At 37.0% G+C, this 14,052-nt stretch overlaps 1 protein-coding gene across 5 annotated transcripts in view; it reads left to right on the forward strand.

Moving 5' to 3' along the window:
• sgip1a (SH3GL interacting endocytic adaptor 1a) overlaps positions 1-14,052 on the forward strand; it is a 70,086-nt gene that overhangs the window by 6,347 nt on the left and 49,687 nt on the right. For 3 of the 5 annotated variants that reach the window (XM_028027672.1, XM_028027669.1, XM_028027673.1), the window contains exon 2: positions 3,730-3,847. In XM_028027672.1, coding sequence (XP_027883473.1) covers positions 3,805-3,847 — 43 coding nt within the window. In that variant the 5' untranslated portion in view covers positions 3,730-3,804. Of the gene's footprint in view, positions 1-3,729; positions 3,848-6,889; positions 7,090-7,293; positions 7,839-14,052 lie in introns of those variants that run through there. The other 2 variants (XM_028027671.1, XM_028027670.1) reach the window with 2 other exon arrangements.

The raw sequence follows: 14,052 nt of genomic DNA on the forward strand, positions 1-14,052 counted from the left end.
CATGAAAAAAAAAAATCTTTTAGTCTGGCCCTAATCGTATAAACTAAACATTTTATTCTTTAAAGGTTTTTGCATGAACATTTTTTAAAACATTAGCATCTCTCATCAAAAATGTGAAGCCATAATCAATTTACTTTTGCTGGATCAGACTAAACAAGATTAAATTGCCAGTGAATCTGCACTGAACCTCCTTTGCATCATCAAGCAATCAGGAAGCGGAGGCTAATTTCACAAAAAGGCTTAATGGCTTCTGGGGTGTATATATATGTGTGTGTGTTGGTCTAGTGTTTGTTCCTGCGCTCCTAGACAGGGCAGCAAGTGGAATAATGACGAAGAAATGTGTCTGCATGGTGGTACAAACAGAGATCGTGTGTGGCTGGATCGCACGTAGGCACACAACGCTGCACCCTGCCATTCACACTCCTTATCTACATGCCGTTGAGCACAATGTTATGATTTGAGTGCACTCACCGCTGAGGCTTCGGTGAGTGAGTGTTTGTGTACATTTAATGTCTGCAGTCTAATCATCATCCTTCATCAGGGCACTTTGGCTGTGAGAAGTGACGGAGCGGGTTGTAGACTTGCAGACTTTTTGTTTTTTTTATCTCTTTTCGAGCAGGAAATGGCAAGAAGGTTTGGGATTTGGGACGTGACAGCTGCAACATGAGCTCAGGGAAATCCCTGCATAGAGATGACGTTTTTGTTTTGTGGTATCTTATCAGTAAAGCTCGTCTTTGTTAGCAGTTGACTTCAGTTGAAAATCATGTGTGTAAAAAGTGAATTATTGCTGGTGTCATCTAGGTTGCTGACCTTGGGTCAAATATAATCATGTACTGTTTACCATCTTCAAGATATTCCAACATTTGAAAAAGTTACACTCACTAAATTAAGATTTTCATTCATACTATCCATATGTTTGAAAGATTTTTAAATGAGATACCAGAAAAATTGTCATGAGGTTTCTCTGATTTTGTAAAACACAGATTAATGCAATCGTGCCCTTCCTCCACCTGTTTCTGTCAGTTAGCTTGCTGCCGTTGGTGGCAGCAACTGGGAGTCGCTAACTAACAAGAGCAGTAAGTATTGTGAAACACCATGAGAAATATCTCATACTGCTTCATGCTAGTCAAGTTCAATTTATTGGTCTTCCCTATTAAAAGATGTCTGCCACTAAAACAAGGAAAAAAATCAACATTTTCTCAAATTTGATCAATTTACCTTCATTTTATTAATAAGATGTAATAAATAAAATCACAATTGTTCTTAATTTCTTTGTCCTTGTCTGACCAAGAAAAGAGTTTGGTACCTGGTGTTGCTATTATAAGAAAAGCAGCTGCTTTGTTTTATATGGAAGTTGAGGATTTAAGTAGAACACATTTGATGAATGATCATAAACTCAGAGACCCAAAGAGCCTCTACTCTCTTCTCGCTTGCCGCAATAAAACAGTTGTATTCTACTAAATGCAGCTTTTTTCTTTTACTTTTTTTTGGTTTAAACTGTCTTCAGATAACAAGGTGATTACCTATTTATATAAATTTGTCTTGTGAGTTTTGCCACTGGTAAAGAATTACTTCAAATAGATTCAGAGCAGCATCTTTGAAGAATAGCCAGATTGGAGCAACAGCGCACCCTACAGGCAAAAAGCATGAGCAAAGGAGATGGGAAAGTAGGTCAGGAGGGAGGGATGTGAAGGGTGTTGTACTGGTGGGTGGAGGTGAAAGATGATGAATGCAAAGAAGATGGTGGGAACAAGGGAAAAGGGAGGAATACAGAAGAACTTTAGATTTCCTGTATTGAAAAACTCTCCCTTAACAGTGTTTCTACCATCTGGGAAGAAGAAATGCACTCTGCCTCAAGTAATGATTTTCATCTCCTTCTTTGTCTGAATTGTGTTTGTTTATATGCCAGACAGTGAACTATGCTCTAAGGAGAGTATGTTTTACCTTGATAAGGACGTTGGCACAGGAAGCACTCTGCCTGAATCTGACAATGATATGAAATGTCACTGCAGATATCAATCTAATAGTTTAATTTTGGAGTTATTGTTTGTGGCCTACTTTCACATTATGCTCACAGAACCTGCTTAAAAGCCCCATTTTAAATTGTCATGTTCATAAAATAGTTGTGAAATGTTCAAATTATTCAGTTTTGAAGTTATTTGTTGGAAATTTAACTATTTGGAAATAAAACTAGTCTGGACAGAGATTTTAGTTGACGTAGTTTACACTGCAGGCACTTTCAGTGCACTGACACCATCAAGTCTTTGCATCTGTGTGCAAAGACAAATGGCCCTATCCTTCTCCTTTTTTTCCTGATTTTTTCTGGCTTTGACCATTTGTTAAAATCACAAAAAAGTAATTAGGGTCTGTAACTAAATGGTCAAATTACAATATTTTAATCTAAACCTTGATTAAATTGTTGGAGGTGTAAAAGTGCATACAAATTAGGGTATTTGAGGTTGAATAAAGCACTTCTTTTAAGTTATCAGCAGATGGCGCCAATCACTTGTGATTAAATTGTTTAATGAAATTTTAACTTATTTCCTCACACTTAACCAGTAATTGTGAATGCTTCACTTTCATGTGACAGTAATAGTTCATCATATTTTTGTATTTTACTTTGTGTACAAATTTCTACAAATTACATCTTAAGAGTTTTATTAAATATCAATTCTCAGAAACATTAGTTTGTTGCCATATAAAAGCTTTTATTACAACAGGGCTAACATATTTAAAAAAACGTTGACATACTATACTGTTTGCACATTGATTTCTAATCTAAGTTTTGTTTGTCTCTGGAAACACATTTAATTGCACTTGACAAAAATAATTATGTTTTACTTAGGAAGATATAATACAATGTTATGACATTCTGCCGTTTAATTTCGACTCTTAATCCGTTCGATTGAAATAACTTCTTTGAGACAATTCTTGTAGTTACTCGCTGGCCTCCTTCACCGGTTGGATGCTAAAGGGGATTCTTGCATGTATCCCTCTGCATCTGTGTGAAATCATGATCTGTTTTCTATCTCATCATATTGCTTACTCTCACATAAAATGCCAGGACCACATTCAACTAAATATCTTAGGTTTAAAGGGCAAACCTCTGCAAAATGCTGAGTAAAGATGTTGTAATCATGCAGACCTGATGTGATATGCCTGTGTAATGTATCTGTTTGGTGTTGATAAACATGGAGGAGTCCTAATTTATTCCTTTCTAAAAACTGCATTCTTATTTAGATTTTACAAAAGCGTAAAAAGTAATTTTCATTGGTTTATTTGTTCACATTGACTGATTGTAAGTGGTCTGGTAAATGTGTCCAAGATTGTGTTAAATGCTGATACCAGATATCTAAACTTAGTCCATAATCCATAATCTCTTCTACAACATTACCAAGACCAACCCACTTGTACTTTTATTCTATTTAAATAAGTGGAGGTAAAGTAAACTATGAAACAGAAGAAACAAACAAGTATACTCGGTCTAATAAAAAAAGGAACAAAGCTATTCATAGTTAGTGCATTAAAGGAACGACCTTCAGTGGCTGACAAGTTCGAACTCCTGCTGTCCCACATTGCTATTCTCCACAGGTCGTGTGAAAGTCCTTTACAGTGGACAATCAGTTGTTGTATACAGGTGCTGCTGAGAGCTGCCGCATACAGGCTTGTCTTCTTTGCGTCTTTGTCTTTCATCAATACTTATCCTGTTTTTCTTCTTATGATTTTCAGTGAATTAGTTTTTCGCTTGTTCTCCTCTCATCTCTGACCGTGGAGAGAGCGGAGCATCTACAGAGGAAGCAGTAAATGGCTGATCAGCTGGTTACTGGTTGGCTTCGTATCGTTGCAGGTACAGTAAGTTAAGTAGCAGTGCTGTGTCTCCTTAGCATGAAGCAAATGGATTGCTAATTTATGGCTCCAAGTTAATCTTTTGTTCATATTGTCAGGTCATTAAGTATGTGAGGCCTGGTGTGGGACCGACCTTTAGCTGTCTTTGCATACAGCTTTTGTCTTTTTAGCTAAAATTTTATATTTTTGTGCATGAGGAATTATAACATGACTTGTAATGTAAAAAAAATGGTGTAATTTGAAATGATCTGAAATTGTTTGGTTTGAAATGAGGCCATCTGCTCAATAATGTAGCATTCTTCATTTCATATCATTGTTCTTTATTGATAACATATGTATTTATTTTACTCAAAATATTCTCAATTTTTCAGATCAATTCAAGACAGTAATTTCTTAAATGAAATCTGTCTTGCCTTCATTGTATTTAGCTGAGATTTTTCCAATTGAGTACTGTTGTGGTATTGTATAAATCTCATTCTTTGGTATGGGAAATTAGAGGCATTAATTTGTGCATTAATTGCAGTTTTCCTCTTCCTGTGCAGTCTTTTTTAGTTAGACCCACATCACTAGACATACTGACTACACCAAGATGGCATTAGCAGAAAGAGCCTATATTGAACAACTTTATTTATAGCTTTAGTGCCAGAAGAGAAATATACACTTGACTTTGTACTGAAAAAATTGGCCACAAGTTGATAAAAAAAGTAATATAATGGCCATACTATAATAGCACTGGCTGATCCAAACCAGCTTTTTAATTTTTTTTTATTTTTTATGAAACTATTTGTTTATGCGTTCATAAAAATCTCTGACACAAAGAATAAAATGAAAAAAACAAAAAAATTCTAAACAGCGAAAACAATTAAAATTCCATATTGTTCTAATATTACTTAAAGTGATCTATGTTCTACTTACATTGTACTAAATACATGGAAAACCAGATGTTTACATGCACTGCATAAAAGGAAACAAAATCTTATTTTTGTCTGTTCCCTATTAGACATTAAATCAAAACTTTTCCTGTTTGAAGTTGGTTGGGATTAACAGATCTTATATTGTTCTATTGGATTAAGATTAGGGGTTTCTGATGGCCACTCTAAAACATTGAATTTGTTGTCCCTTATGCCAATTTTGTGGTTAAATCTTTAAAGAGAAGGACTATGTAATATCAACGTTTTTGAGCTCTATGTCATGTTATTATGTTATTCTATCATCACTAGACACATCTGGAGTGTTTGTTTGATTCTTTCATGCATCCAGCTGAGCTTCCCGCTCATAGAGCACCCCTCCCATGTGCCTTCCCCACACACACAGCTCCCCCACACTAGCAGCAGCATCAATTAGCAAAAACCCATAGGACATGTCTCCAAAAATAAGGACTAACTCGCTGAATATATTTGCAAACTATAATATACATTTTTACTTGGCTGTAGGAATATTTGGCTTCTTCTTCTCTGAGGAGCATTTACGCTAGTAAATTTTGTATCAAAGGATCACGTATGTATAACGTTATGTTATATTTAAAGGGGCACAAGGAATGTAAAAAGTTTATAGTAATGTAAAACCCCAACATATTATTATATGTAAAATAAAATGCATCAGACTAGAATCTGCTGGTATTCTGTGGCATGTTACCACAGAATATCAGCAGATGGCAGGATTTGTTGAGGTTTTTTTTTTTTTGCTGCAAACACTTAAAATTAGCTTAGCTCTGAAGAGTTGCATTTATTTCAGGTTGTGCATGGACATCTCTTTTTCTGGTTGGTCTGTCATTGGTGTTTTTAAGCCCAGATAAATGTTGAATTGGAGGCTTGGTTTGTCCATTTTATAAAATCTTTTTATCCACATTTAGGGATCAGTAAATGCTTTTTTGTAAATAACTTTTCACCTTGATGTCACCCATATTTATGAATTCTATTGGCAGAAGCCATTGCTATCTTTATAATGCCTTGTTTTACAGTGCCTTGTTTTTTGTAAACCTTTGCAACATATCCTTTGCAGCAAAGGATATACATATCCTGGTATGTATATCATACATACATGTTTGTATACATACACACAACCATAGCTTTTACATAAAAGCTATGGTTGCACAGCATTAGCTGAATAGTGCCAGTCTACTTCTCCAGATTGTGCATTACATATATGTCCCCCCTCACCCACAACTAAAGATATTTAGAAGAATTAAATTCTAGTCCTGTCACATGTATTCTCATTAAATTAAAGTCAGTGTTAGCTTCAACAGTTTAAAATATTTTTAGACAGATGCACATGGTCGTGGCAGAACAAATTACAAACATTTTTATAATCTAGAATAACCAGGTTAGTTTTTTTGTCTCTCCATAAGTGGGTTTGCATGCAGACAAGTTGTGCAAACACAACATAAGTTTTCAGTGTTGCTAAATATATCTATCTACACAGAGGTCACGATTGAAAAAACAGAAAATGTTATGGAAAATGTAAAGGAAGCCTAGATAAAAATGTTTCCATTTATTTAAATTCCATTAACTGACATTATTATTGACGTGTTTTTTACGTGTCAATAATAGACTTTTATGCTACTTATTACAATTTACTTGTAATGTTTGAATTTAAAACTAGAACATTTAGTAGTAAGTGTACTAGTATGTTTAAAGGAAAAAATCTCACATTCAGGACAAAACATCTAATTGTTTTTATGAAATGTAGATGTCATAAAAAATATATATTGTAAACTTACTACAGACACTGCTGTCACCACTACATTTTGTGCATGTCTGTATGTACTCATTCACATGCCTCATTTTACCCTGTCATAGACAGTTAATGAGTACTTAGACAAACACTAGCACACACCCCTTTCCGGAGGCTGGGCTGCTGTCAGTCCTTTGTGCTTGTTGGTTGCAGCTGTAGCCTGCGTTGCCTTGACGTCACACAGATCGATCCTGCTCCCAGTGCAGCTTGGTGAGCACGGTGACAGTAAAAAAGGCTGCAGAGTGAAGCAGGGCGGAGGTTTGAGTGAATCGAAGGGGGGAGGAGAGAGAGAGAGGGCAGAGTGAAACCACAGAGGTATTCCATGCAGGGCAGGACAGGCACAATCTGCTACTACAGAAATAGTCACTACACAGGACAGTGTAGGGTAAATATTTTTCTGCAGTAATGAGTGCACGACTGTTCTTGGGTAGTCACTTCCATATTATCCTGTGTGTGACTAAATAATGCCATTCTCTGCATGGTACGGTTGACTCACTGCACTGACATAAGGTAGGGTGGTGAGGAGGGGTGATTCTGTGTTTGTTTACCACATTTGCCTATTGTTGGTTTTAATTGTACGAGCCTTTTTGCTTTTCAGTTCTCCTCTGTGCCTTTGTAAATATGTTCTTATGCAGTGTATGCCGATACTTATTTGTCAGGGAACTGAGTTGGTTAATGCAGCGTCCCTTTTGAGCTGTGGTGTCAGGAGATTCTAGCTGTAAGCCATGTGACTTTGCAGAGAGCTACAGAGATTGGCTGAGGTCATCTGTGACCTCAGCACACTGCCTGTGTCCCTCCTCAACGCTGTCGCCCCTCGTTAAAAACACACACACACACACAATCCTCCCTCCCTCCCAGTCTGTTCTCCGCCTCCCCTCCCTGCCTCTTTTTCCTTCAGTTGGCTTTTTCCCCACCGCTCAGCATCCTCTTCTGCGTGTAGGCTAGAGCCACAGCAGCAGCAGTAGCAGTAGAAGCATCCATGGCTTAATGGACAGCTAGCCTAGCCCCTACCCCTCCTCTCTCCTCTCTTTTTCTTCCTCTCTTCCTTTCGAGCTAGTTGACAGGCAGCGTCTGGGATTGTTGGAGGCTCACAGTTAGCCAGGGCGTTATCCACGAGCTTGCAGCTGCTTTGCTGCCCATCAGTTCCACTGAATATCTGTAACCGGGGGCTTCTTCTCCTGTCCCCCTCCCCGTGCCTCCTGCTTTCATTTCAGGCTCTTTGGAAATAGAGGAATGCAAATCTGCAACCATGATGGAAGGTAAGCTGTTTTTATTCTAATTTTTTATTATGCTATGAACTCCCCATCCCACCCCCACCACCCATTCATATATATATATATATATATGTATATATATATACACATATAGGGTAATCCTTCTTTATGCCCTTGTCCTACTGTGCTTCATCTGCTATGTTTGGGAGGTTCAAATGTCATCAGCCACTCTTATTTTAAGTGCACATTTCAGTGACTTGCATGTTATTCTTAGAAAAGGGCACAGCCACTGAATGTTTATGATAGAGGCACAATGGCGAGGCTAATTGAAGCTTGTACCTTAGCGAGTGTGTCCGCATATGTTGGAGTACCCCCCTACTCCTTTTTGCCACTTCCCATCATGGAGGATTATTTGGATTTGTTGTGCTGGACAGCTTATGTGCCCATCTGGCTTACTTGTATAAATTCTCTTTGTATGATGTGCTCACCCTGTCTCTGCTATGTGTTCATACCACTGGCACATTTAACACTGTGGTGTTACGAGAATGTTGCATCTGTATCAGGATATGAATTTTAAGGTATAATTTGCCCTTCGCCTTTGCCATTGTTAGGGATTTGAATGTAGTTTTAGGATCATGTCTCTTTAATTGATGACATCACCAGAGGTAGGCCGGTGATATTAGTATGAATCCCTATGGTTCTGCAGCTGGGAAATGAAGCCCTCCATGCATCTGTTTCCTTTACTCTTTTTTATTAATAAATTTGAGAATCAGTGATCAATTTCTGTTAATATCCCCAGAACAAAATTCAGGTGTCAAAATTATTTTATTATTTAAGCAACCTTAAAATATCTAAAACTTCATGAAAACATTTTGGCACAGAAAAATGCAAAAAAAGTGTTAATCAAACAGTTTGTAAAAGAGGACATCATTACTAGTGTTCACCATCTGTTTCAATGTTTCAAGCAACTCTAGATTCTTAATTCAAGTTAATTTAGTAATATTAATGAACCCAGAGCTGTACTCTGCCAATTAGATGAATTTTATTAGCATGAAGTATCGAAGCGTGCATCTGTGTCTGTATATTTAGAAATTAGAGGATGCAACTGCTTCCTCCTCCTGTATTGTCTTGAAAGAAATCCTGGGAGATTTTCAGAATGAGATTTTCAAAAGTATTCCTAAAGTTCCGGTTCATTTTTCACAAATTTACTTTTTGAGGCTATTTTTAATATTACATTTACACATACATTTAGCCATGTTTATTTGGAAGTGCATGAAGTGTTGGCCAGGTGGTATATATTAACATATCTGTAACGTTTGCAAATAACAATTATTGCTATAGTATAGTCTCAAACTGTAAAGTTATAAAAATCCAACCTTATTAAAACAAATATTTGTAATAAACTCAACAGTGGCACAATTCTTGGTATCTTCAAGCATACTGTAAAATTTTATGTCAAGTATTTCTAGGACTTTTAAATAATCCATGACTTTAGCCCTCCCACAGTCTTAGCACTATGCTCAGGTGGAGCATGACAGATGTTATAGCAGGACAGCAGGGGAGCGATACAGGTTACAGGTGGGCATTTCTCGTCAACCTGTAAGTTTCTGAAACCATGTAAAAAGAAAAACCTCGTAAAAGCCCATGCGGGGTCAGTCAGGTCCTGCTGGGACACGCACAGGGTAAAAAGCTATCCAATGGACCCTGTCTCTTAAGACCGCTCGAGGGTTAAGGATATACCTGAGGGAAATGCACTGCTTGTTTCTATTAGCAACTAACCACAATGTTGGAAGAGGTCCCACGTTTATCTTTCTATAAAGTTAACAAGATGGTAATAGCGATAAAACAATTCTTTAAAGGTTACTGGTTAGTGAACTGCAGCAAAGACATGCAATGACAATCAGAAGCTCTTTGCCAAGAAAGAAATGTTAATGGTAAAGCCTTTTCTTTTCCAATGAGATCTGTTAGGCATGGTGATGAATCTGTGATGGTGTAGGCCTGTTTCTCCTACAAAACCCTGGGAAACTAGTTAGGTTGCATGGTGCCATTGACTCTATTGGAAAAATGATTGAAAAGCCTGTTGAACGTTATCAGTAGAATGCCAGACCTTTGATGGAGAGAGAGAAAAAAAGAGAAAACATAGGGCTGACAATCTACTGTCCATTACTCCCCACTTGTCCAACGACTGGGGGAAGCTGTTTTTAACAATAAGCTTTATCAAAGAGGAACATTTTTAGCCTAGACTTAAAAGTAGATAGGGTGTCTTCCTCATGGATTAAAACTTGGGAGCTGGTTCCATTGGAGAAGAGCGTGAGAACAAAAAGATCTGCCTCCCAATGTCTACTTTTAGAAATTCTAGGAACCACCACTACTCCTGCAATCTGAGAGTGAAATGCTCTGTTAGGATTGTATGGAACAATCAGATCTTTGATGTATGATGGAGCTTGATTGTTAAGGTTTTTATATAAGAAGTATAATCTTAAAATATACTTACAAATTATGTTTACAAATGTGCCACTGGTAACTTCATTAAAAACTGTTATTTCTTAATGTTAATTTTTTCACATTAAATTCACAATAGTTTAATGTCCTTTATAATACTGCAATTAAAAAATTTATTATTTTAGGTAGTGGTCATTTGCAGGTTTTCAGTGGCATTAATACATTTGGTCAGCGCTGCATGAGAGTCTTGATAAATGTGCAATCAGAGGTTCAGTGGCAGCACAATAGAGAGTAGTTAAGGTTTGAACTTGTTAGTCATGTACTATTTCCTCCTGATGACGGTTGTGTTTTAAAGGTTAAAATTGGATCTCGCTATATTAGAAATGTTTTTATTACCAAATACAGAGTTTGAAATATTTGAAATGTTGAACACATTTTTTAATAAAAATAAAGTTGATAATTAAGGACATATTTCAAATACAGATCTTTCCAATTTGATCACCAAAGAGATCAATGACCTTATTTAATGTTTCTTCTTCTCCGGCAAGTGAGCTGTCCTTTCACTGTCTGCATTACGTCAAGCCCCAGGTTAAGTAACAAATGTGATGGTAAAAACCACTGTTTGCATTTGCTTTCCTTCCATTAGCAAAGCTAGTACAAGCTTAACATAGAGTGTGTTAGGGCAGGATTACGTTCAGGTGTTAAAATTGGATGCTAATCCTGGCTAGCTCTGCTTTTTAAAGCCCAGCGCCACTGCCAGCATGACTGTCTCTTCCTGACACACGAGGGTAGAAGATGTGGGAGGGTTACTTAATTGTAATTAAGATCAGTAGAGGTGATCATCCTCATGCTGGTGGTTGGGATTACCATCTCTTTTCCTAAAGACGTGATCTTGAGAAATGCAAGAAAGATATGGGGCACTTTTATCACAATAACAAGATAATGCAGCAGTGTTAGCTCTGCAAATTATTTCTGACTGGATGGGGTTTAACAATTAACAAAATCTGATGGAATCTTGGCATATCAGTGTTTTAGTGCTTGCACACTGTGAGATGAAGCAATACTGAAAACAGGCATAATGTTATCCTATCTTTAAGTAATGTCAATTTAACTACGTATTTTTCTAAGGTGTGGAGAATTTGATAGAAATTAGCAACCTGAGTATCTTGTTCACAAGTGCTGCTTAAAGGGGGAGTTGTTTTAACTATTTCATCTTAAAGTTAGCTATTACTTTACTTAGGGAGGGTATTTTCTGCTGTATCTTGAAAGAATTCCTTTTATTTTCATAGAAGTGCATCACAGTAAATCGAATAATAGTTCAAAGTTGTGTATTTGAACGATTTAAATCAAAAAGTGAAATACATATAAATTCCGTTCGTGGGTTTCCGGGACTTTGTGTTTATTTCTGTTAGCTGAGAGCTAATTATTACCCATAACTGAATTTCTTAGAAAATTAGATAAATGAATAACACCAAAGAAAAACAGATAATACGGAAAAGTCCACCAAATAAAAAGAAAGCCTATGTACTATGTATGATATGCACTTAGTGCTTAGTCCAGGCTTCTTTAGCATAAATTACTGCATCAGGGCAGCATTGAGGTGATCTAATGTAGCACATCTGAGATGTTAAGAAAGCACATATTGCTTTTATAGCTGTGTCCTGTTGCCTAAAGTAATAAGTAACAGTGGTTTGCATTGAAAAAAATCCCTTTAAAATTTGCTTCAGTTGCACCTTTCCTTGAAGCTTGTAGTGACACAACATACGGTACGTTATAACATTTATTAGGGACATAATCAGTGATTATATATATATATTTTTTTGCTGAAAAACTACACTGCTCAAAAAAATAAAGGGAACACTTAAACGGGTGTTTAACACTTAAAGTGTTCCCTTTATTTTTTTGAGCAGTATATATAGCAATGGATTCCTTTTTACCATATCTCTAAGTGAGACCTCAGTCAACACTGCTCTCATGGGTGGAGTTACCACTCACTAGGACGTCACAATGGAACTGCTAACAAACAAAAGCCCAGCCAAAAGAGGGTTCAGGGGAAAGAAGGTTTTGTATCATAGTCAAAACGTGCCTTTTGGGGTTTACCTCAGGCCAGTTTGCTCATTAATCATGCACAGTGATATTGTAGTCAATAAATTGGGCATTAAGCTACAGGCTCTGTTGGCAGGTTCCAAGTCATGTAGCAAAATAAAATCAGCATCTCTGTGTTGTCATCAGAGGGAAAAGAGAAATGATCTAAAGTGACCTGGTAGACAGCAGCGGTGACTTTGAAAAGGCATTGGATCAAAACCATAAGATGGCATGTCTCCCTAAAACATGACAGATTATGGAAACATCACTGTAAATGTTGAACAACTTGAATTCTGTGCCACTTTGGTCTGGGCGACAAAACAATAACTATATCTATTGCAATAGACACGTCATCAATATTAATAGAAAATACATCCGATAGAGTGTTAATAATTTCACTAAACTCTGATCCAGAACCGCACAACATTCTGGAAGATGTAGGCAGAAGAAAAGCTTTAGCCACTCTACTTCTCACGACCAGCTAAGCAAGGTTGATGGCATTAACTAACTCAGTCACACTTTGGTAAATTAACAACCTGTTGAATAAGGCCCCGACATACTTTGGTGTACTTCACTCCTCAGATGTCTGCGCATGCTCTATGAAGACTCAATGTGGACCTCTGCCGAACATGCCCACACAAAGGTCACTTTTTACCACTGCATGCTCAGTGACGCGTTGATTCACACAGGAAACTGCTCAGCAGGAAACAGTGTTCGCATCACGCTGTTTTGTACGCAACACCGAGCTGATAATTTTAAGTCGGCACGAACAGTCAAATGGATGCATCAAACCTACTTCTTTCCGTTTCTATTGTGGGAAATAAATTAATTTTGTCTTGAAAAATGTTGTCACTCGATACGGCCTGGATTTGAAGAAATCCAGTGACGAAGTTTGGTCTACAGCACTCAGCAAACAAACTACTTTATTTAGGCTTACCCTTCTTGCAGCAAGTGTCATTTACTGTCTCCTGGACAACTGCTTTCTGGTAGTCTTCCCTTTGATTTTCTAAGTTGTCCAAGGGACTGAAGTTGAGGTATTCTTCACATCCATCAAACTGAACAAAAATAAACACTTGAGTACAAAACTAAAAGTGCCATGAAACTGTAGTCGTTTTATAATAAAATACTGATGCAACTCTGTTTTCTTTAGCTGGACTTGTATACCTGAAAAAGTATTTAGAAATTTTAAGTACTGCTGCCATCATTCAAGTCTAAGCATGCCGCTAGTGTATTTTTTTTCCCCATTCTCTCTGCTTTAGCTTGAAAGACAGTAGATGAGAGCAGATGAGATGTGTGTCTGTTTTCAGTGATTTAGATCTTTTTACAGCACATGCTAAACATAGTAGATGCTGTGAGTTTTATTCCCACATGCTATAAATTGTTCGGATCTTTGTTTTGGGCATCATATTTTACTTTGCAAAACAGAATATGTGGGTATTCCACTTTGGCCCTTAAGATAGGAAATCCTTATATTCCCTACTGTTCTCCCCATAAAAAATAACTCTTTAACTTTCCTTTTGGGCAACAATAAATTAAAATGTTTTTTGTGCTTTACAACATTTGGATGAGTGTTGGAAATGGTTGGGTGAATAGTCTTAGTCCATATACATGTAGGTTTAATCCAAATTCATTAACTGCCAGTGTGATCTTCTTTAGAGGAAAACAGATCAAGTTAAAACGTATACTTCTGATTCCTAGAGCCAAAACCCGACTCCACACTTTACATATTTGT

Source organism: Xiphophorus couchianus, chromosome 9 (genome assembly GCF_001444195.1).
Source record: "Xiphophorus couchianus chromosome 9, X_couchianus-1.0, whole genome shotgun sequence".
Taxonomy (NCBI): Eukaryota; Metazoa; Chordata; class Actinopteri; order Cyprinodontiformes; family Poeciliidae; genus Xiphophorus; species Xiphophorus couchianus.